This window comes from Pseudochaenichthys georgianus, chromosome 6, assembly GCF_902827115.2.
Source record: "Pseudochaenichthys georgianus chromosome 6, fPseGeo1.2, whole genome shotgun sequence".
NCBI lineage: Eukaryota > Metazoa > Chordata > Actinopteri > Perciformes > Channichthyidae > Pseudochaenichthys > Pseudochaenichthys georgianus.
In genome coordinates, this window is record NC_047508.1 from 42089954 (window position 1) to 42115525 (window position 25572).

Here is a 25572-nt window from a genome sequence, read left to right on the forward strand (position 1 = left end):
AGACACACAGACAGACACAAACACACACCCATGTCCAGCAGTCGTGGGGTGAAGCAGTTCAACTCATTGCGCGTGTGTGTGTGTGTGTGTGTGTGTGTGTGTGTGTGTGTGTTGCAGCATGTGTGTGTGTGTGTTAAAGCGTGTGTGTGTGTGTGTGTGTGTGTGTGTGTGTGTGTGTGTGTGTGTGTGTGTGTGTGGTGTGTGTGTGTGTGTGTGTGTGTGTGTGTGTGTGTGTGTGTGTGTGTGTGTGTGTGTGTGTGTGTGTGTGTGTGTGTGTGTGTGTGTGGCAGGGCGAGGTCGTCCTCAGGTGAAATGGACAGGTGATTCGTCCGTCTCCTGGCTCCTCTCTCCTGATTGGACGTCCTTCAGGATCTGGGACTGGTTGAGAAGACACTCCTTCAGCTTGTCCTCCGTCAGCGTGAGACGCTCCTCCAGCACCGACACCGTCTTTGTGTTTGAGGAGGAGGAGGAGGAGGAGGAGGAGGAGGAGGAGGAGGAGGAGGAGGAGGAGGAGGGAGAATAATTAGGATTCACTCATTTTGGAAATATCACGAGAGCTCAGAGACAGGCGAGTTGTTGTTTCTGTCAAACGAGCAGCATGTTGGCCTTGATGCTGAACAAAGACACTCACCAGCCTGTTTTGATTATTAAATTCGACCAAAAAGTTTAACCTTTCTCTAAAAACACTCATGTCCAGAAGGAGGTACAGTTCATCACGTTTCACTTGTTCATGAATCAACAGTTATTTAAAAAAGTACTCATGTCTAGATTGGGTTTCAGTTCATCGCAAGAACTGTAAACGCACCAATTTTTAACTGGTGAATCGTCGTCTGCCTATTGCTCCCAAATAGAGGACACATCGAGACGTAATAATTAGTAGACGTGCATCTGGAGGGGATATTTATGAGAAAACGCACAGCAAACTTGTGATGTATACTTCCTGAATACATCAAATGAAATGGGAAGATATTAAAATAGTAAAAAAAAAAATTGGCATAAACTAGGTCTGCACGATATTGGAAAAATCTGACATTGCGATTTTTCCCCCCTGCGATATATATATATATATATATATATATATATATATAGCGATATGAAAACATACAGAAATTGAAGAAAAGACAGTTTTTTTTGTCCGCAAACCATCCTCTCTTGAACTTTAATGATACAATTGCTATTTTTTAACTATATTTAACCGGATTAAGGATTTTTGTCACGGACGTCTGGATCTTAAGTTCTCAGAGCAACAAGCTGAGCTAGCTCGGTTAGCAGCGCCGAACTGGAGAAACACATGAAACGACTTTATTCAGTGTTTTTACCTTTGACCACCGGGTCCGTTTGCTTTGGAGATTTGATTGTGATTGGTGGTTTGCTGTCACTCACTCAAGAACCCCTGACATGAGAGCCGCGCAAGTTTTCCTTTTGTAGCAAGCAGAACAATAATTGTAACATGACGTGTTTGAGTTCATTTGCCTAATTATTTTTTTTTTAAATGAAAAAAATCGCGATGTGAATATCGCGCATGCGCATGTCGCGATTATCGTCACGACACGATATATCGTGCAGCCCTAGTATAAACGGTGAAACTCATTGCCAAAAAAGTTGTCCCACTTTGTAAACGACATACTTTGCATTGTTTGCTTATGCACCAGCCCAAACGCCCAAACGAATACAAAATAAGAAAGAAATGTGAAATTAAATACATTCGTCAAAAAATCGTCCAGTCTCAAACCGCTTCCGAAAGACGAATCATTAGCTTTCTTTGTCTGATTATCTACGAGTGCTGCCTGCTCCATGGTACACCATCAAACCCACTGCTGTGACTTCACTTCATGCCGTCTTTATTTGACTTGGCCTCAAATGGAAAAATGGAAGTTTCACAGAGGGGATCAATAACCCTGACCCTGCCTTTAACCTCTCCTATTAAGAGAAAAACAACAGCCCAAGACTTTTTGATAAGTTAATGTGATCTGACACTGGGATTAATGTATTTTACCAGTAGCCTGCTGGCGCTTCTCAATCTTTATGATGATTATGGGGGGTTTCAGTTGCATTCTGGGGCTTTGCTTTGCTCAAAAACTGACCTGTGTGAGAATATCCAGCTGTTCAACAATGTGCCGCAGGGTAGAGTCCAGACTGGAGGGAGGAGCGGAGAGAACTTCCAGTGGGTAGGTCTGCCCTCTCTCCTCTTCCTCATCTTCCTCCTCTTCATCCTCCTCCTCTCTCCTTCCTCTTCCTCCCCCGTTTCCCCCAGTCCAAACAGAGGCACCACCTGCCAGAGATGGGAAGTAGAAAAACGTTGTTACTAAGTACATGTTTCTGGTATCAGCACTTTACTCCACTACTTATTTTTCTGACGACTTTTGACTTTGACTTCTTACATGTTGAACACAAATACCTGTACTTTATACTTCTTACATGTTGAACACAAATACCTGTACTTTCTACTTCTCACATGTTGAACCCAAATACCTGTACTTTCTACTTCTTACATGTTGAACTCAAATACCTGTACTTTCTACTTCTTACATGTTGAACACAAATACCTGTACTTTCTACTTCTTACATGTTGAACACAAATACCTGTACTTTCTACTTCTCACATGTTGAACACAAATACCTGTACTTTCTACTTCTCACATGTTGAACACAAATACCTGTACTTCTACTCTCACATGTTGAACACAAATACCTGTACTTTCTACTTCTTACATGTTGAACACAAATACCTGTACTTTCTACTTCTTACATGTTGAACACAAATACCTGTACTTTCTACTTCTTACATGTTGAACACAAATACCTGTACTTTCTACTTCTCACATGTTGAACACAAATACCTGTACTTTCTACTTCTCACATGTTGAACTCAAATACCTGTACTTTCTACTTCTTACATGTTGAACCCAAATACCTGTACTTTCTACTTCTGACATGTTGAACCCAAATACCTGTACTTTCTACTTCTTACATGTTGAACCCAAATACCTGTACTTTCTACTTCTTACATGTTGAACACAAATACCTGTACTTTCTACTTCTCACATGTTGAACTCAAATACCTGTACTTTCTACTTCTTACATGTTGAACACAAATACCTGTACTTTCTACTTCTCACATGTTGAACACAAATACCTGTACTTTCTACTTCTTACATGTTGAACACAAATACCTGTACTTTCTACTTCTCACATGTTGAACACAAATACCTGTACTTTCTACTTCTTACATGTTGAACTCAAATACCTGTACTTTCTACTTCTTACATGTTGAATACAAATACCTGTACTTTCTACTTCTTACATGTTGAACACAAATACCTGTACTTTCTACTTCTTACATGTTGAATACAAATACCTGTACTTTCTACTTCTCACATGTTGAACCCAAATACCTGTACTTTCTACTTCTTACATGTTGAACCCAAATACCTGTACTTTCTACTTCTTACATGTTGAACACAAATACCTGTACTTTCTACTTCTCTCATGTTGAACACAAATACCTGTACTTTGTACTTCTTACATGTTGAACACAAATACCTGTACTTTCTACTTCTTACATGTTGAACACAAATACCTGTACTTTCTACTTCTTACATGTTGAACACAAATACCTGTACTTTCTACTTCTCACATGTTGAACACAAATACCTGTACTTTCTACTTCTCACATGTTGAACTCAAATACCTGTACTTTCTACTTCTTACATGTTGAACCCAAATACCTGTACTTTCTACTTCTGACATGTTGAACCCAAATACCTGTACTTTCTACTTCTTACATGTTGAACCCAAATACCTGTACTTTCTACTTCTTACATGTTGAACACAAATACCTGTACTTTCTACTTCTCACATGTTGAACTCAAATACCTGTACTTTCTACTTCTTACATGTTGAACCCAAATACCTGTACTTTCTACTTCTGACATGTTGAACCCAAATACCTGTACTTTCTACTTCTACATGTTGAACACAAATACCTGTACTTTCTACTTCTGACATGTTGAACCCAAATACCTGTACTTTCTACTTCTCACATGTTGAACCCAATACCTGTACTTTCTACTTCTCACATGTTGAACACAAATACCTGTACTTTCTACTTCTCACATTTTGAACACAAATACCTGTACTTTCTACTTCTTACATGTTGAACTCAAATACCTGTACTTTCTACTTCTTACATGTTGAACCCAAATACCTGTACTTTCTACTTCTTACATGTTGAACTCAAATACCTGTACTTTCTACTTTCTACCATGTTGAACTCAATACCTGTACTTTCTACTTCTTACATGTTGAACTCAAATACCTGTACTTTCTACTTCTCACATGTTGAACTCAAATACCTGTACTTTCTACTTCTCACATTTTGAACACAAATACCTGTACTTTCTACTTCTTACATGTTGAACTCAAATACCTGTACTTTCTACTTCTTACATGTTGAACACAAATACCTGTACTTTCTACTTCTTACATGTTGAACTCAAATACCTGTACTTTCTACTTCTAACATGTTGAACTCAAATACCTGTACTTTCTACTTCTTACATGTTGAACTCAAATACCTGTACTTTCTACTTCTCACATGTTGAACTCAAATACCTGTACTTTCTACTTCTCACATTTTGAACACAAATACCTGTACTTTCTACTTCTTACATGTTGAACTCAAATACCTGTACTTTCTACTTCTTACATGTTGAACTCAAATACCTGTACTTTCTACTTCTTACATGTTGAACTCAAATACCTGTACTTTCTACTTCTTACATGTTGAACACAAATACCTGTACTTTCTACTTCTTACATGTTGAACCCAAGTACCTGTACTTTCTACTTCTTACATGTTGAACTCAAATACCTGTACTTTCTACTTCTTACATGTTGAACTCAAATACCTGTACTTTCTACTTCTTACATGTGAACTCAAATACCTGTACTTTCTACTTCTTACATGTTGAACTCAAATACCTGTACTTTCTACTTCTTACATGTTGAACTCAAATACCTGTACTTTCTACTTCTTACATGTTGAACTCAAATACCTGTACTTTCTACTTCTTACATGTTGAACACAAATACCTGTACTTTTACTTCTTACATGTTGGAACTCAAATACCTGTACTTTCTACTTCTTACATGTTGAACTCAAATACCTGTACTTTCTACTTCTTACATGTTGAACTCAAATACCTGTACTTTCTACTTCTTACATGTTGAACTCAAATACCTGTACTTTCTACTTCTTACATGTGAACACAAATACCTGTACTTTCTACTTCTTACATGTTGAACCCAAGTACCTGTACTTTCTACTTCTTACATGTTGAACTCAAATACCTGTACTTTCTACTTCTTACATGTTGAACTCAAATACCTGTACTTTCTACTTCTTACATGTTGAACTCAAATACCTGTACTTTCTACTTCTTACATGTTGAACTCAACTACCTGTACTTTCTACTTCTTACATGTTGAACTCAAATACCTGTACTTTCTACTTCTTACATGTTGAACACAAATACCTGTACTTTCTACTTCTCTATGTTGAACACAAATACCTGTACTTTGTACTTCTTACATGTGAACACAAATACCTGTACTTTCTACTTCTTACATGTTGAACACAAATACCTGTACCTTTCTACTTCTTACATGTTGAACACAAATACCTGTACTTTCTACTTCTCACATGTTGAACACAAATACCTTACTTTTCTACTTCTCACATGTTGAACTCGAATACCTGTACTTTCTACTTCTTACATGTTGAACCCAAATACCTGTACTTTCTACTTCTGACATGTTGAACCCAAATACCTGTACTTTCTACTTCTTACATGTTGAACCCAAATACCTGTACTTTCTACTTCTACATGTTGAACACAAATACCTGTACTTTCTACTTCTCACATGTTGAACTCAAATACCTGTACTTTCTACTTCTTACATGTTGAACCCAAATACCTGTACTTTCTACTTCTGACATGTTGAACCCAAATACCTGTACTTTCTACTTCTTACATGTTGAACACAAATACCTGTACTTTCTACTTCTGACATGTTGAACCCAAATACCTGTACTTTCTACTTCTCACATGTTGAACCCAAATACCTGTACTTTCTACTTCTCACATGTTGAACCCAAATACCTGTACTTTCTACTTCTTACATGTTGAACTCAAATACCTGTACTTTCTACTTCTTACATGTTGAACTCAAATACCTGTACTTTCTACTTCTTACATGTTGAACTCAAATACCTGTACTTTCTACTTCTCACATGTTGAACTCACAATACCTGTACTTTCTACCTTCTCACATTTTGAACACAAATACCTGTACTTTCTACTTCTTACATGTTGAACTCAAATACCTGTACTTTCTACTTCTTACATGTTGAACACAAATACCTGTACTTTCTACTTCTTACATGTTGAACTCAAATACCTGTACTTTCTACTTCTTACATGTTGAACTCAAATACCTGTACTTTCTACTTCTTACATGTTGAACTCAAATACCTGTACTTTTTCTACTTCTTACATGTTGAACACAAATACCTGTACTTTCTACTTCTTACATGTTGAACCCAAGTACCTGTACTTTCTACTTCTTACATGTTGAACTCAAATACCTGTACTTTCTACTTCTTACATGTTGAACTCAAATACCTGTACTTTCTACTTCTTACATGTTGAACTCAAATACCTGTACTTTCTACTTCTTACATGTTGAACTCAAATACCTGTACTTTCTACTTCTTACATGTGAACTCAAATACCTGTACTTTCTACTTCGTACATGTGAACTCAAATACCTGTACTTTCTACTTCTTACATGTTGAACACAAATACCTGTACTTTCTATTCTTACATGTTGAACTCAAATACCTGTACTTTCTACTTCTTACATGTTGAACTCAAATACCTGTTACTTTCTACTTCTACATGTTGAACTCAATACCTGTACTTTCTACTTCTTAATGTTGAACTCAAATACCTGTACTTTCACTTCTTACATGTTGAACACAAATACCTGTACTTCTCACTTCTTACATGTTGAACCCAGTACCTGTACTTTCTACTCTTACATGTTGAACTCAAATACCTGTACTTTTCTACTTCTTACATGTTGAACTCAAATACCTGTACTTCTACTTCTTACATGTTGAACCCAAATACCTGTACTTTCTACTTCTTACATGTTGAACTCAAATACCTTACTTTCTACTTCTTACATGTTGAACTTCCAATACCTGTACTTTCTACTTCTTACATGTTGAACTCAATACCGTACTTTCTACTTCTCACATGTGAACTCAAATACCTGTACTTTCTACTTCTTACACTTTGAACACAAATACCTGTACTTTCTACTTCTCACATGTTGAACACAAATACCTGTACTTTCTACTTCTTACATGTGAACCCAAATACCTGTACTTTCTACTTCTTACATGTTGAACTCAAATACCTGTACTTTCTACTTCTCACATTTCCCAAACAGCTGGTTCCTTTAGTCTGAATGTGTGTTGGTGCGTGGTCATTATTCTTTAGAGTCACTGCGTGCCTATTGGTTGGAACACGATCCGTGTATCCATCACTTCCTGGTCTTCTCTAAAGAAGAGGGACCAATGGAAACGTTGTCATGTTGCCGTGGAAACATTCATTAGCTAACAATGACATTATTGTTCTATTAATATAAAGGGAGGTCAGGTACTCTTTAAAGCAGCTGCTAGTTATGGGTACTTTTTACTGAAGTACACTTCAAAGCTTCTTTACTTTGACTTGAGTAAAGAAGTTTAGTCAGTACTTCTACTTTCACCAGAGTATTTTTTAAACACGAGTATCTGTACTTCTACTTGAGGAAAGGATGTGTGTACTTTTTGTCCTGCTGGTGCTCTCGTCTCCCGTCCATCCTCCCACTCCTGAACTGGCTCCGTTTCGTGCCGACAAACCGTTGGAGAGGTGACCGTTGGCTGCGGCCTGCGTGGGCGTCAAGTGTGTTCGACCGTTTAAGAGCTGGAGATGAAAGAGAGAGAGACCGAGAGAAAGACTGGTGTTCAGCCGATTGATCTTCAGGGCATTGTGCATTGTCTTGTGTTTGTGAGGGTGTTTTCGTTCTTTAGTGCTCAGCTCTGCCATGAATGATTCTCTCATCAAATGCTTTGTACGGCAGAACCCACACTAAATCATCATCATCATTAGTTAGTTAGGTAGGTAGGTAGGTAGGTAGGTAGGTAGGTAGGTAGGTAGGTAGATGGATATCGATAATATAATATCCATTATTGGATTTTTTGGATTTGATATACTTTATAATCCCCGTGGGGAAATGTTGTCTCTGCATTTGACCCATCCTAGTGTTCGGAGCAGTGGGCTGCCATTTTGAACGGCGCCCGGGGAGCAGTGTAGGGAACGGTGCCTTGCTCAGGGACACCTCGGTAGCACTTGGTCTTGCCGGGACTTGAACTGGTGACCTTCCACTTGCCAAGCCAAGTCCCTATGGACTTCGCCACCACCGCCCTATGATGGATGGAGATACATTTCAGATCTGAGTCTCATCACTAATAAAACACAACATGACTATGACATGACATGACACTACATGATGAGCGTGCTTTAAGGCCCCGTCTGAAGTGTACAGGGATCAGAGAATGCATTAGACTTGCTAATGGGAGTTGATGACACTTAATGCCGTGCAGGTTTAACCACCATGCTTCCTTCAGCGTGTTGTAACTCGACTGAAGCAGGAGGATGACTCACGGCTGGATTACTGACTTAGCCACAGACTCTGCACCCGACTGACTAACCAAGTTGGTTTATTAGCACTCTAAGGATGTACTTTTAAATAAATGTAACCTTTACTTTTAATGGGAGCGGTCGTGACAAAATGATTTCCGTTTTCGTGAGCAAAGCAAAGCACGAACAAAGAGAGAGAGAGAACATTATGTTCTGTGTAACCAGGGACACATTTTCCTCATTTATCCTGGCAGAGACAACTGAGCATGACTTCACGTTGAAATGCTTTCACACATGCACAACAGAAGCTTCACAGGAGAGGCACATTTTACTGGTGGCTGCGGAGAGGAGTGCTGTTGCGCAAGGACACCTTCAACAACATCCTGTGATTCAAACCAGCAGCTACGAGTCATGAGACTTCTGCTGCAACTTTGACGGAGAGCTTTCGATTAGTATGACAAGTTAAAGCAAAGAATAATTCATCTATTTCATTTCTTTTTTAAATAGTTTTGTTCATTGCATTGTTGTGAGAGCCTGAGAATTAAAGAGGCCGTGTTATGCTTTTAGGGGGTGTCCCTTTCCTGAAGTGTTTTATATACGTTATTGTGCATGTAAATGGTCTGCAAAGGCTAAAATCGCAAATGTACATCCCCCTAGCACTCAAACATGTAGTAAGTGATAGGCTAAGGGGCGGGACATATCTAAGCAGTTGACCAATCACAACAGAGCCGGCAGCTAACCAATCAGAGCAGACTGGGCTCTGGTTTCAGACAGAGGGTGAAAATAGGTGCTGCAGCACATGAGAAAATAAAGAGCTTTTTGAACATTAAAGAATGGAGACACTACATACTGATATACACCTGAACATCAGCAGGAGAGGACTCTTTAAAGTAGAGACACTACATACTGATATACACCTGAACATCAGCAGGAGAGGACTCTTTAAAGTAGAGACACTACATACTGATATACACCTGAACATCAGCAGGAGAGGACTCTTTAAAGTAGAGACACTACATACCGATATACACCTGAACATCAGCAGGAGAGGACTCTTTAAAGTAGAGACACTACATACTGATATACACCTGAACATCAGCAGGAGGGGACTCTTTAAAGTAGAGACACTACATACTGATATACACCTGAACATCAGCAGGAGAGGACTCTTTAAAGTAGAGACACTACATACTGATATACACCTGAACATCAGCAGGAGAGGACTCTTTAAAGTAGAGGACACTACATACTGATATACACCTGAACATCAGCAGGAGAGGACTCTTTAAAGTAGAGACACTACATACCGATATACACCTGAACATCAGCAGGAGAGGACTCTTTAAAGTAGAGACACTACATACTGATATACACCTGAACATCAGCAGGAGGGGACTCTTTAAAGTAGAGACACTACATACTGATATACACCTGAACATCAGCAGGAGAGGACTCTTTAAAGTAGAGACACTACATACTGATATACACCTGAACATCAGCAGGAGAGGACTCTTTAAAGTAGAGACACTACATACTGATATACACCTGAACATCAGCAGGAGAGGACTCTTTAAAGTAGAGACACTACATACTGATATACACCTGAACATCAGCAGGAGAGGACTCTTTAAAGTAGAGACACTACATACCGATATACACCTGAACATCAGCAGGAGAGGACTCTTTAAAGTAGAGACACTACATACCGATATACACCTGAACATCAGCAGGAGGGGACTCTTTAAAGTAGAGACACTACATACTGATATACACCTGAACATCAGCAGGAGAGGACTCTTTAAAGTAGAGACACTACATACTGATATACACCTGAACATCAGCAGGAGAGGACTCTTTAAAGTAGAGACACTACATACTGATATACACCTGAACATCAGCAGGAGAGGACTCTTAAAGTAGAGACACTACATACTGATATACACCTGAACATCAGCAGGAGAGGACTCTTTAAAGTAGAGACACTACATACTGATATACACCTGAACATCAGCAGGAGAGGACTCTTTAAAGTAGAGACACTACATACTGATATACACCTGAACATCAGCAGGAGAGGACTCTTTAAAGTAGAGACACTACATACTGATATACACCTGAACATCAGCAGGAGAGGACTCTTTAAAGTAGAGACACTACATACTGATATACACCTGAACATCAGCAGGAGGGGACTCTTTAAAGTAGAGACACTACATACTGATATACACCTGAACATCAGCAGGAGGGGACTCTTTAAAGTAGAGACACTACATACTGATATACACCTGAACATCAGCAGGAGAGGACTCTTTAAAGTAGAGACACTACATACTGATATACACCTGAACATCAGCAGGAGAGGACTCTTTAAAGTAGAGACACTACATACTGATATACACCTGAACATCAGCAGGAGAGGACTCTTTAAAGTAGAGACACTACATACTGATATACACCTGAACATCAGCAGGAGAGGACTCTTTAAAGTAGAGACACTACATACTGATATACACCTGAACATCAGCAGGAGAGGACTCTTTAAAGTAGAGACACTACATACTGATATACACCTGAACATCAGCAGGAGAGGACTCTTTAAAGTAGAGACACTACATACTGATATACACCTGAACATCAGCAGGAGAGGACTCTTTAAAGTAGAGACACTACATACTGATATACACCTGAACATCAGCAGGAAAGGACTCTTTAAAGTAGAGACACTACATACTGATATACACCTGGACATCAGCAGGAGAGGACTCTTTAAAGTAGACACACTACATACTGATATACACCTGAACATCAGCAGGAGGGGACTCTTTAAAGTAGAGACACTACATACTGATATACACCTGAACATCAGCAGGAGAGGACTCTTTAAAGTAGAGACACTACAAACTGATATACACCTGAACATCAGCAGGAGAGGACTCTTTAAAGTAGAGACACTACATACTGATATACACCTGAACATCAGCAGGAGAGGACTCTTTAAAGTAGATACACTACATACTGATATACACCTGAACATCAGCAGGAGAGGACTCTTTAAAGTAGAGACACTACATACTGATATACACCTGAACATCAGCAGGAAAGGACTCTTCCCTTTTCAGAAACAGACCACCAAGGATTCATTCATCTGTTTATCATTAATTGCATAATTGTGGCTCTTAATGTCAGACAATGATTACCCAGGGCTAAAGGTGATGTATTGAAATTACTAGTTTCCTGAACCACAACAACATAATTGGACAATTTTCTAAAAATAAGAGTACAACATACTTCATCACATCGTTTGAAATGAACAAATCCTTTTGCTAGATAAGTGACTCAATGATTAAAGAAAGAAAGATTACAGGGTTATTCTCTGTCAACTAATTGATTGATTGATTAATTAAGTCATTATTTTAAAATGTTCCTAGCATCACACACACACACACACACACACACCAAAAACGATGACCCCTTGAACAGCTGCGCTCAGATCAGTGTCTAGAATCATAAACAAGTGAGAAGTGTTGGGCTTTTGCCTAAAATCATAGTAAGGTCTTGCATAAAAGGTGGTGTTTTTGAGCACAAAGCGGAACAGAAGTGGGGAAACAAATGAGGGATGTGTCAGGAGGGTGGAGGAGGAGGCAGGGAGAGGAGGAGGATGAGGAAGAGGAGGAGGAGGAGGAGGGAGTCACACATTCCTGCTCTAATGCATGGAGCAATCGATTCAGGCTCGCTTCCTGCACACTGTCCTCACTTCAAAGAGAGCGAGGAGGGAGGCCGGAGAGGAAGGACTGTCTGTGTGTGTGTGGTGTGTGTGTGTGTGTGTGTGTGTGTGTGTGTGTGTGTGGTGTGTGTGTGGTGTGTGTGGTGTGTGTGTGTGTGTGTGTGTGTGTGTGTGTGTGTGTGTGTGTGTGTGTGTGTGTGTGTGTGTGGTGTGTGTGTGTGTGTGTGTGTGTGTGTGTGTGTGTGTGGAGAAAGGAGGAGGGAGAGTTTCTCTTAACTCCTGAGTGGAGGTGAACAAAGCTGTCAGTGTGTGGCTGGAGTCCCTCCCGCTATCTCTGCCCATTACTCTATGTTCTTCCCCCCCCCCCCCTCTCCTCTCCCCCCTCCCCCTTACCACTTTCCACATCTGGCAAACATCTGCTGAGCTCATTTAATCTCGGCAGATGCAGACCTCCATCTCGACAGGAAGTTTGGGTGCAATCAAACATTTAATAGGCAGGGTAACCCGGCTGAAGTGTCCACACACACACACACACACACACACACACACACACACACACACACACACACACACACACACACACACACACACACACACACACACACACACACACACACACACCACACACACACACACACACACACACACACACACACACACACACACACACACACACACACACACACACACACACACACACACACACACACACACACACACACACACACACACACACGTAAGAAAACAGGCTTTCCAGCGGTATAAGATGTATTGCCAATAAGCATTGTTACCACAAAGAAATAATCTATGACATGTAGTGTTTCCTCTTTGTTTGTGTTCCGTTAAAACACCGGATGCTTTGGCAACGTTTAAAATGTGGTGGTGGCAATAAAGCCCCTTTGTATGGCATTGAGTATTCTAAGGAAGCATGTGATTACAGCAACACACTGAGAAGGACGCATCGCCCTATTCTGCTTGCTTTCAGGTTCATGTCAGGTTCATGCTGACGGCGTGCTGCCAGCTGGGGGGTTAGTGCGATGGGGATGTGTGGGTGGTGGTAGAGTGTGATAATAAGGGGGCAGTCAGGGTGACGATAGCGAGGCAACGATGTCCCAGTTGTGTCTCCGTGGACTTTGGAGCGAAGGACTATTGTGCAACATCGGTGAAACCTTCCGTCCCTGCTGCGTTGGACTCCGGTTCAAATCCGCCCTGTGGTCCCATTACGCCTATCCTCTTTCTTAATGTACAGTATTTACTGTAATATTCTGTTCTTGGATACATCATATTCTATTTACATGTATATAGACTTCTTGCACTATTTTTGATTTGTATTTTATTATATATATTGCATCGTTGGAGGAGCTCAGGTCAGAAGATTTTCATTGCCATTTCTACACACTGTAGCTTCTGTGCATATGACAATAAAACCTTTCAATTTGAATCTCCTCTGTCCCCCCCTTTCAATATAGCGACTCTCTAAGGCTAATCTTTTACATAACCAAGCAAGTATTACCCATTCACACACATCCATACAGGGGGTTGCCATACAAGAAAACTAACATTCACACACATCCATACAGGGGGTTGCCATACAAGAAAACTAACATTCACACACATCCATACAGGGGGTTGCCATACAAGAAGCCACGAGAAAACTAACATCCACACACATCCATACAGGGGGTTGCCATACAAGAAAACTAACATTCACACACATCCATACAGGGGGTTGCCATACAAGAAGCCACGAGAAAACTAACATCCACACACATCCATACAGGGGGTTGCCATACAAGAAGCCACGAGAAAACTAACATCCACACACATCCATACAGGGGGTTGCCATACAAGAAGCCACGAGGAAACTAACATTCACACACATCCATACAGGGGGTTGCCATACAAGAAAACTAACATCCACACACATCTATACAGGGGGTTGCCATACAAGAAGCCACGAGAAAACTAACATCCACACACATCCATACAGGGGGTTGCCATACAAGAAAACTAACATCCACACACATCCATACAGGGGGTTGCCATACAAGAAACCACGAGAAAACTAACATCCACACACATCCATACAGGGGGTTGCCATACAAGAAGCCACGAGAAAACTAACATCCACACACATCCATACAGGGGGTTGCCATACAAGAAGCCACGAGAAAACTAACATCCACACACATCCATACAGGGGGTTGCCATGCAAGAAGCCACGAGAAAACTAACATCCACACACATCCATACAGGGGGTTGCCATACAAGAAGCCACGAGAAAACTAACATCCACACGCATCCATACAGGGGGTTGCCATGCAAGAAGCCACGAGGAAACTAACATCCACACACATCCATACAGGGGGTTGCCATACAAGAAAACTAACATCCACACACATCCATACAGGGGGTTGCCATGCAAGAAGCCACGAGGAAACTAACATCCACACACATCCATACAGGGGGTTGCCATACAAGAAGCCACGAGAAAACTAACATTCACACACATCCATACAGGGGGTTGCCATACAAGAAGCCACGAGAAAACTAACATCCACACACATCCATACAGGGGGTTGCCATACAAGAAGCCACGAGAAAACTAACATCCACACACATCCATACAGGGGGTTGCCATGCAAGAAGCCACGAGGAAACTAACATCCACACACATCCATACAGGGGGTTGCCATACGAGAAGCCACGAGAAAACTAACATCCACACACATCCATACAGGGGGTTGCCATACAAGAAAACTAACATCCACACACATCCATACAGGGGGTTGCCATACGAGAAGCCACGAGAAAACTAACATCCACACACATCCATACAGGGGGTTGCCATGCAAGAAAACTAACATCCACACACATCCATACAGGGGGTTGCCATACGAGAAGCCACGAGGAAACTAACATCCACACACATCCATACAGGGGGTTGCCATACGAGAAGCCACGAGAAAACTAACATCCACACACATCCATACAGGGGGTTGCCATGCAAGAAGCCACGAGGAAACTAACATCCACACACATCCATACAGGGGGTTGCCATACGAGAAGCCACGAGGAAACTAACATCCACACACATCCATACAGGGGGTTGCCATACAAGAAAACTAACATCCACACACATCCATACAGGGGGTTGCCATACGAGAAGCCACGAGAAAACTAACATCCACACACATCCATACAGGGGGTTGCCATGCAAGAAAACTAACATCCACACACATCCATACAGGGGGTTGCCATACGAGAAGCCACGAGGAAACTAACATCCACACACATCCATACAGGGGGTTGCCATACGAGAAGCCACGAGAAAACTAACATCCACACACATCCATACAGGGGGTTGCCATACAAGAAAACTAACATCCACACACATCCATACAGGGGGTTGCCATGCAAGAAGCCACGAGGAAACTAACATCCACACACATCCATACAGGGGGTTGCCATACAAGAAGCCACGAGAAAACTAACATTCACACAAATCCTCGCTTAAACTGTTGCTAACGTCACATGACAGCGGCAGAGGGACCCAACATGGGCCTGTCACCAGCTAATGATGTTTACGATCAAAAGGATCCTCGAGAATAGACAGGTCCAAATGAAATCCCAGATGTCTGATCAAAAGCATGATTAGCACGAGCGGCAGAATTAGCTCTGGCAGGAAACCTCAGACACTGTGACCCGTACATGGAAAAGCTGTTTGATCCTAATTGAAGGGCCTCTCGGATGTTGCGCCTCGACCTGAAGCCACGTACTCATCTTTGGGGAAAAAACCCTCGTGCTTATTGTTTGACCTTTACACAAATAATCATTCTGTAAGATGCCAATATCATTTGGAAATGAAACTAGTATATACAAATATATACTTACTGCTGATGTTCAACATTATGCAACATGTCATGAGCATACAGTGGAGGAAATAAGTATCATGCAGATTTAGTAAGTCTGCCCACTTACAAAGAAACGAACAGTCCATATATTTAATATGTTAATGGTAGATTTATTTTAACAATGAGAGTAAGAATATCATTACGTTTTACATTTGTATTCAATTTAATATTGAATAATCCATTTCTTGCACAATAATATCCTGCATTATATTTGTTACTGGACATTTGTATTTCCACATGTATATAGTTTACTGTTATTCTACGCACGAAAAGTTTACTATTCCGCCGACTTATTTAGGCCCTCTTCTCCTCCCGCATTAAACATCGCAGAATCTCCGTTGAAACATCAAAACGTTCCGCTCGGTCGGAAATCTTCAGACTTCAACAAATCTTCATGCGACTTCAACTGCTAACTGTTCATTCATACTTTCATTATTCGTGTAAAACAACTTTTAAATCTGATTCTTACTTTTAGAGATATTAAACATTGTTCAGACCTTGTTTTAGAGGTTTTCTTCGGATTTTAACATTAACTAGAGCTAGAGGGTAGAACATCTTGAAAATTGCCTTCATATATTTCTATCCATCCATCCACCATCTATCATCCATCCATCCATCCATCCATCCACCTATCCATCTATCTATCCATCCATCCATCCACCTATCTATCTATCTATCCATCCATCCACACCTATCTATCCATCGACCTATCTATCCATCCATATCCATCCATCCATCATCCACCCGAGCGAGCCAGCGAGCCAGCCAGCGAGCGAGCCAGGCCACCGAGCGAGCCAGCAACCAGCCAGCCAGCCACCAGCCAGCCAGCCACCGAGCGAGCCAGCGACAGAGCGAGCCAGCCAGCCCCAGCAGCCAGCCAGCCACCGAGCGAGCCAGCCAGCCAGCCAGCCACCGAGCGAGCCAGCCACCGAGCGAGCCATCCATCCACCTATCCATCCATCCATCCACCTATCTATCCATCTATCCATCCATCCATCCATCCATCCATCTATCCATCTATCTATCCATCTATCCATCTATATATCTATCTATCCATCTATCCATCCATCTATCCATCCATCCATCCATCCATCCACCTATCTATCCATCCATCCATCCATCCATCCACCTATCTATCCATCCATCCATCCACCTATCTATCCATCTATCCATCCATCCATCCATCCATCCATCCATCCATCCATCCATCCACCTATCTATCCATCTATCTATCCATCTATCCATCCATCCATCCACCTATACAGTATATCTATCCATCTATCGATTGAAAAGAAAATCCAGAAATGTACATGATATAAAAGATAAAAATGGATTTGCATTTAACTGTGGGAAATAAGTATGTGGCTCTATAGGCCACGGTTACTTTAGAGATCACACTAAATGGATCCGATCTAAATTGTAAACATGAATCAGCAGGGTGATGTGTCCACTGTAGAGGACGCAGATGGGCTCTGGAGCCTCGTGACGTTCAGTATGAAACACTGGCTGTGTTTACGCCGTAATGCGACAGAAACCATAAGCACTTCTTAAGGTGACAGAGTGACTGCCTGATGAATAATTAATGTATATCAATGGAGGATTATGAATGAAATCAAGCTACAACAAGAGCTCTTCAAGGTTGATATGGTGCAGCTGGGCTAAGTGATCACACATGATAACCACCACGTATGGGAGGAGTCGTGCGCAGTAACACAACAGTTGGTAGATGTAGTTTTAAAAAACGTAGTGATATGAAATACTAGTTTTAGGCACTGCTCAGTCACTACTAACTTTCTATTGGGGAGCATACTGGCCAAGAACCAGTTTAAAAGTAACATGTATTTTCATTTCATAGGCTTCGGTGAGTATCCAGACTTTTAATACACTTTAATTTGAAATGGATTAAACTTACTTTTAGGAATCTCTTTCAGCAAGAAATTCAATAAAATCATGACGAAACACATACTTCTGTGTTGAACATTTTTCCGAAGCCAGTACAGTATGTATTCAGTTTCATTGATCGCATACTCGTCGTCTTAGTTAATGTCTTGAACAAAAACAATGGGGGATATTTAATAAAAAACAAAACTACTAAAACATTAACAAGAGGTGGCATTTCAAATCCTTTGCAATGTATGCAAAAAATCCAAGTATCAGTTTGGAAAGCTTTCGGCGAAGGAACGTTTCCAGCGAAGGAAAAAGGTCAACCTAGGAGACGCTGGATGAGGAATTTGGGCGTTTGGTTTCCCCCATCTTGTATCCGTCTAAATCTCGTGATTACCAATCTAATAACTTCACCAAGTATCAGACGGTGGCTGTGGTACTGAAATTGGTCAAAGGATGCCACGTAATGTCGTTAATAAAGCAGGCTCCACGGAGGGAGGAAATCCTTATTTAAAATCAAAGGCGGCATTAGCCGGCCCTGACCCCTCGTCCTGGTTTCACTTTTCTATTTTTACAGAGCAACACACACTTGCACATGCTCCCAAATGCTTGCCCTCTGGACACACACACACGGATTTGGAGCACAGATTAAAGGCACTACACTTATTGGCTGTACACACACACAAACAATTATACACTCAACAACTAGCAGCGCACCCCCTAACACAACTCACCCAGCTGGAGTCACTCTGCACAAATCCTCCCTCGATAGTTAGGGTTAGGGCCCTACCCTTCGTACTGCACAGACACAAAGAGGCAAACCCCTTGAAGTCTGGGACACTCCAAAGACGTTTCTCATTTTAATTGCGGAATATGTCTGGAAAATGATGTCCGCACACCGTCCAGAGTTGCCCTTTCACACCTTTCAGAAGCGCTAATAAAAATAGATCCTCTGCTTGGTTTGTGCGAGAGGTGGCGCCTCAGCAGAACTCGCAGCAGGTACGCCATGACATGGATCACGGCGGGTCACAGAGCCGTGTTGTACATTGGTGCCAAATGCTGTTCAACAGCTACCGATAGAAATTCTCAAAACACTTTGCGTTTTCAGGAAAATGTAACTTCTTCTTCACCCTTGGATATTTGATTTATTTGTGTTTTTATCAAACACACTCTCTGTGAATCAGTTTCGAGGAGCAATTGACTTGGACAAATGCATTCTCACAGCTCCTTTGGGTTATATCTAGATCAGGGGCGTCAAACTGAATTTCATCTCGGGCCACATCAGCATAATGGCTGCACTCAAAGGGCCGGTTGTAACTTTAAGACTATGTTAAAATACATATATAAATATTTAATATATATAAATAATGTATTATATTACATGATTGCCTCTGCATTGGATTGTTATCTGATAGGGTAATAATAACTTCATAATTAACTACGTCTGAAAGCAGAAGTCTAGGGCAAATAATTGCAAGACTCTTCAGTGAGAATGTCACAATATGATTTTAAAAGAAAAGCCACATTCTGGAAAAACAAGAAAAAGTGACATTTTGAAAAAAAAAGTTACATTTTGAAGAAAAAAAATCTAATTCTGAGAAAAAAGTCAAATTTGAGATGCATTGTGGAACATTTAGTTTATGGGCAACATGCTTCTGTAAAGTAGCATGTAACCGTATAAGGAACATATTATATTCTTTGCAAGCTCTTGTGGGGCCACAGAAAATGAAGTCGCGGGCCGGATTTGGCCCCCGGGCCTTGAGTTTGACACCCCTGATCTAGATGATATCTGGTTAGAAGTGCACGGGCATAGTGGAAGGGGCTTAAAACATCAACAACAATGAATGCAAGAAGCTGCGCTGGTGCCGGCATGTCGAGTGAGACAATAAAATAGTTCCTTGGATATATACACCAGTTCACTTTTCCTTGTTCCCTGTAAGATTGTGTGGTGTGTGCTAAACTCTCCAGTGCTCCATCCATCCATCCATCTTCTCCCGCTTATCCGTGGTCGGGTCGCGGGGTTAGCAGTTCCAGCAGAGAGCCCCAAACTTCCTTTTCCCTGGCGACATCAACCAGCTCTGACTGGGGGATCCCAAGGCGCTCCCAGGCCAGCGAAGAGATATCCCTCCGCCTGGTCCTAGGTCTACCCCTTGGTCTCTTCCCAGCTGGACGTGCCTGGAACACCTCCCTAGGGAGGCGGCCAGGTGGCATCCTAACTAGGTGCCCGAACCACCTCAACTGGCTTCTTTCGACGCGAAGGAGGAGCGGCTCAACTCCGAGTCCCTCCCTGATGACCGAACTTCTCCCCTTATCTCTAAGGGAGACACCAGCCACCCTGCGGAGGAAACCCATCTCGACCGCTTGTATCCGCGATCTCGTTCTTTCGGTCGTGACCCATCCTTCATGACCGTAGGTGAGGGTAGGAACGAAAATGGCCCGGTAGACAGAGAGCTTTGCCTTCTGGCTCAGCTCCCTTTTCGTCACGACGGTGCGGTAAAGCGACTGCAGTACCGCTCCCGCTGCTCCGACTCTCCGGCCCATCTCACGCTCCATTGTTCCCTCACTCGAGAACAAGACCCCGAGATACTTGAACTCCTTCACTTGGGGTAAGGACTCATTCCCTACTTGGAGTGGACAGTCCATCGGTTTCCAGTGCTTCAGTTATTTCAAAGTCTGTTCCTCTGCCCTTCTCAGACTTGTTGGCCGGTGTCATGTATCTCCAGTTTGTTGACACCACCTGTACCCGAACAAGTGAACTGAACTTCCTGAACATTCTGCCTGCTATGTGTCCTGCCTTTGGGTCCAAGTGTACGTGTACCAACACAATGAACAGCTTTCGCATCTGATAAGGACTTTGATGGCCTCAACTGACAACGCCCTAACCAACAGTTTCATTCCCGCTTAATCCTAGTAGTTCTAGTCTTCGTGTAAGTAAAAGTACCAGAAGAAGCTACTTTTTAAATGTCAGTAGTAGTGTTAGGGGCAGGAGAAGTAGAAACAGAAAGGTACGAGTAGCAGTGATACCGGAAGAAGAAACAAGAGCACCACTGCTTGTCGTACTAAAAGTAATGTGCGTAGATGTGGAATCATCGAGAACTCTTCTTGAATCCGTCCTCCTGTCTGATCTTAAACAAGCGCATATCCTCCTGACCTTTACCCTTTCACAGGTAGTCGGGTAGAACTGGCTCGAGATCTGAGGCGTCTGAAGGCCCCGTTTCCTGCCTCGACACCACTTCAGAGGATTCATCTTTCATTCATCTCTCTCACACCTAATTGTCATGTACCCAGGTGCACTTTCCACACACACACACACACACACACACACACACACACACACACACACACACACACACACACACACACACACACACACACACACACACACACACACACACACACACACACACACACACACACACACACACACACACACACACACACACACACACACACACACACACACACACACACACACACACACACACACACACACACACAACTACCATTTAGCTGGAACCACTAATCTGATCTTTGTCAGAGTTGCGGCCAAGTGGATGTTTTTGTAAAGTGCCTGAGCTGAAAGACAGGCAGGAAGCCGAGAGAAGGTTCATGTGGCTTTGAGGAAGTGGATACATCCTCTTTTTTTCTCACCCTCCCTCCTTCCCTCCTTCCTTCCATCCTTCTCTGTCCCCTATCTGTCTACCTCTAACATCCGCACAGCAGCCACCCACACACTAACTCAAAAATATCCTGCTTGGCGGAGGATTGCCGTTAAATACAGTGCGCTTTCTGACCGCATCACACACACATGCATGGAGACAGTTTAGAAACAGTAGAACACATAACTACAACTACATACAAAAATATGATAGAAATTCCTCTCTGAGTTGCACATGAACACGTGTACAGATGCCCACACATACTGTATCTTCTCTGTCACAACACATGGAGACACAGTATATTTCTTACACACACATTACAACGATAAACCCAGGTAAACAATTCCCATATCATGAGAAGCGATCCCATCGCAGGCCAAATAAACCATAATTCCTCCATAAAAACTAAATGTATTGAATGAATGTGGTTTCACAGCCATTCATAACAGGTCTTTCTCACACCAAGTCTTTATGTAACAGCAATCAGCCTTTTGTGGTTAATTTATGCATGAATGCCGCTTCAGGACGAAAGGTGTGGATTCTATACCGGAGGCAGACGTGGCATATGAAAATGTGTGAGCACCCGCTGATGGAGACAGAAAAAGTGTCTTATTCAGAAAGTCATGTTATGTAATGAATGTGGAATTATGTATGTGACGGGGTTCTAATTGTCCGTTCGAAACACGGCTTAGTCGGTTGTTTTAAGCTAAAAAAAAACTTTATTTATAACGGCAACTAAAAATTAACGAAACAGCACACCTTAAACAAACAAAATAAAAGACCAAAACAGGCCGTCCATCTCTCATTCAGAGTAAACATGTCGCGCTGTTGCCTTTACTGCAACATTCTTCAGAGCGATCACTTCCAGGGCCAAACCCCGCCCTTTTTGAGCCCATAGCCCCTCCCACAGGCTTACCGTCAACAGGTGACACAATTAGCTCAAAACCACACTGTTAACATGTCCCGATCCGATCACGTGATCGAGGATCGGAGCCGATCACGTGATTTTCAAAAGATCGGAATCGGGAGGAAAAAAATTGGGGATCGGGTTTTTTTTTTTTTTTTTTTATAAAATATTTTTATTATTTTATTTAATGTTACAAAACAAAAATGACCATGTTCACGTCTTAAAGTCATCCTGAGGACTTAGTTTTGGTTTAAATTACACAACATCATGTATGTGTTGCTTCTTTTGGGCTTGTTTTCAGACCTGGTTGCTTATTCCTCTGAAATCTGGCAACAGAGTGGGCGCAGTGTCTAATAGTAGCAGCAAGCTAACGAGAGGCTACGTTCAGCTGGTGACTCGGGAGTCGGGACAGAGAAAATGTCAGGAGTTTGGAAGTATTATGAAATTGAAAGCGAAGGCAGTGTAACAGCCAGATGCAATGTTTGCAAGAAGGAGGTTCCGCGTGGTGGAAAGAACAGAGCTACGTTCAACACGACCAATCTAACACGCTACCTGAGAAACAAACACCAACAACAACACGGCGAGTACACAGCGGCCACTCGGGTAACGGCACTGAAGCAACCGACACTTTCAGAGGCTTTCAAAAGGAAAGAGAAACTGCCCCAGAGCAGGGAAAAGGCCAACACAATAACAGCAAGATAGCTGAACTCATCGCGTTGGATGACCAGCCGTTATCTGTTACCTTTCTTTCTCTTAATGCATTGCATAAAGATCGGATCGGGAAAAATCGGTATCGGCAGATTGTCAAAATCAAATGATCGGAAATCGGATCGGGAGCAAAAAAAGGTGATCGGGACATCCCTACATCCGACCCAAACATAAACAGGTTAACCACCTCTTAACATAATCATTCCCCATTAATAATTAACGCAAAAATAAATTACACGGTTCATTGCAGGAATTTAAAACACGGAAGTGATGCGCCTCCGTCTTTTCTCCGATATGTTTGGTGCGTGCGTGCGTGCGTGCGTGTGTGTGTGTGTGTTGGCTGTCAGTGGCAGAGTCCGTCACAATGTACAACATGTTTTATTGGACCAATGTGTAATTTTAATATAGATTGAATGATGTATGTCGTCTTTTGATGAGAAGAATGCGAGATAATACTAGATTATTGTATGTGTACAGATTCTGCCTTAGAATAAGCAGGTAAACAAAGCCATCCTTTCTTTAAATGGACTTTGCTGTTGTTTGTCCCCAACATTTTACTTGCACATGTGACTGAAAATTCAGTGTGAACAAGTATTAATATAGTTATGTAATAAACCGTGGGTGGAGTTGTGTTAAAGTGCTCTCTGCGAACCCCTGATTGCACTGATTTAAAGACTGTTTATAAGATATAAGAACATCAAACCGTAACTCAACGACAACTCCAACAGAGGGATACATCTTATTTCCGGTGGATTGAATCTTGACAATTCAGCATTTGGATCAAGTTATCCGTAAAAATGAGATGTGTTATTAAGTAGGCAACACTTTCATTTGCTCATAAACATCCAATCCAACTTTATTTATATAGCACTTTAAAACCTTCAGACCAAAGTGCTGTACAGAGAGATAAGCTCACACAACATAATATAAATACATCAAGATACAACACAAACCAAACCAGAATAAACGTAATAATTAAAAAAAAAATAACCGCCATATATTAAAAACAATAGACCACTGAAAGCAAATAAAAGCAACAATCTACTTGTTTCTGAATGCTAAGGAGAAGAGGTGGGTTTTAAGACATATTTAAACATATTTAGGGAAATGTAATACCGGACTAAAACCACCAGACACAGAGACGGCTTCATCCCGCAGGCAATACGACTGTTAACCACCTGAACTGCTTGAAACACTTTCACAACATTCATCTGCTACTTAGTAATTATCTATTATCTAATATATCCAATAACTTGCATATAGACTCGTATTAAACTATTCCACTTTCTCACTTTTTTAAAACCTATTTTCTTTTGTATTACTATTAATATAATATATTTTAATATTGTCTGCTTATCTGTATTATTGTGTTGCATTGTTGGAGAAGCCTGTGACCTAATGACATCATTACTCTGTAGCTAAGTTAGTTTGACAATAAAGAACCTTCAAATCAAATCAAGTTTTATTTATATAGCACATTTATAAGCGATTTTGGTGGAGCCAAAGTGCTATACATACACCCTCTGTCCTTACACCCTCTATCCTTAGACCCTCTGTCCTTAGACCCTCTGTCCTTAGACCCTCTTGTCCTTAGACCCTCTGTTCCTTAGACCCTCTGTCTTAGACCCTCTGTCCTTACACCCTCTGTCCTTACACCCTCTGTCCTTACACCCTCTGTCCTTAGACCCTCTGTCCTTAGACCCTCTGTCCTTAGACCCTCTGTCCTTAGACCCTCTGTCCTTAGACCCTCTGTCCTTAGACCCTCTGTCCTTACACCCTCTGTCCTTAGACCTTGAACCTGAACCTCAGTTCTGGCCCCAAGTATCTAAGAACTTGCATCAGGATTGGAGCCAATACCACTTAATAAAGAACGCCATGGTGTAAAGTAAGGCAAACACATATTTGTTGATTTGTGGGTTTTGCAGTAAGGCGTAATGTATCATGCTTAATAAAAGATCAGGTCATGCGTAACACAGACTGGTTAGCATGTGCTTCTGATAAATGAGCCAAGTCCAGGTGTTGC

At 41.6% G+C, this 25572-nt stretch overlaps 1 protein-coding gene across 1 annotated transcript in view; it reads right to left on the bottom strand.

Annotated features, from left to right (window-relative positions):
* Positions 1-228: 228 nt before the first annotated feature.
* The window catches only part of poc1b (POC1 centriolar protein B), a 92893-nt gene continuing 67549 nt past the window's right edge, over positions 229-25572 (bottom strand). Inside the window, exons 11-13 of the mRNA XM_034084848.2 lie at positions 7898-8036; positions 2085-2272; positions 229-447 (exon numbers count right to left, since the gene is read on the bottom strand). Coding sequence (XP_033940739.1) covers positions 304-447; positions 2085-2272; positions 7898-8036 — 471 coding nt within the window. The 3' untranslated portion in view covers positions 229-303. The remainder of the gene's footprint in view (positions 448-2084; positions 2273-7897; positions 8037-25572) is intronic.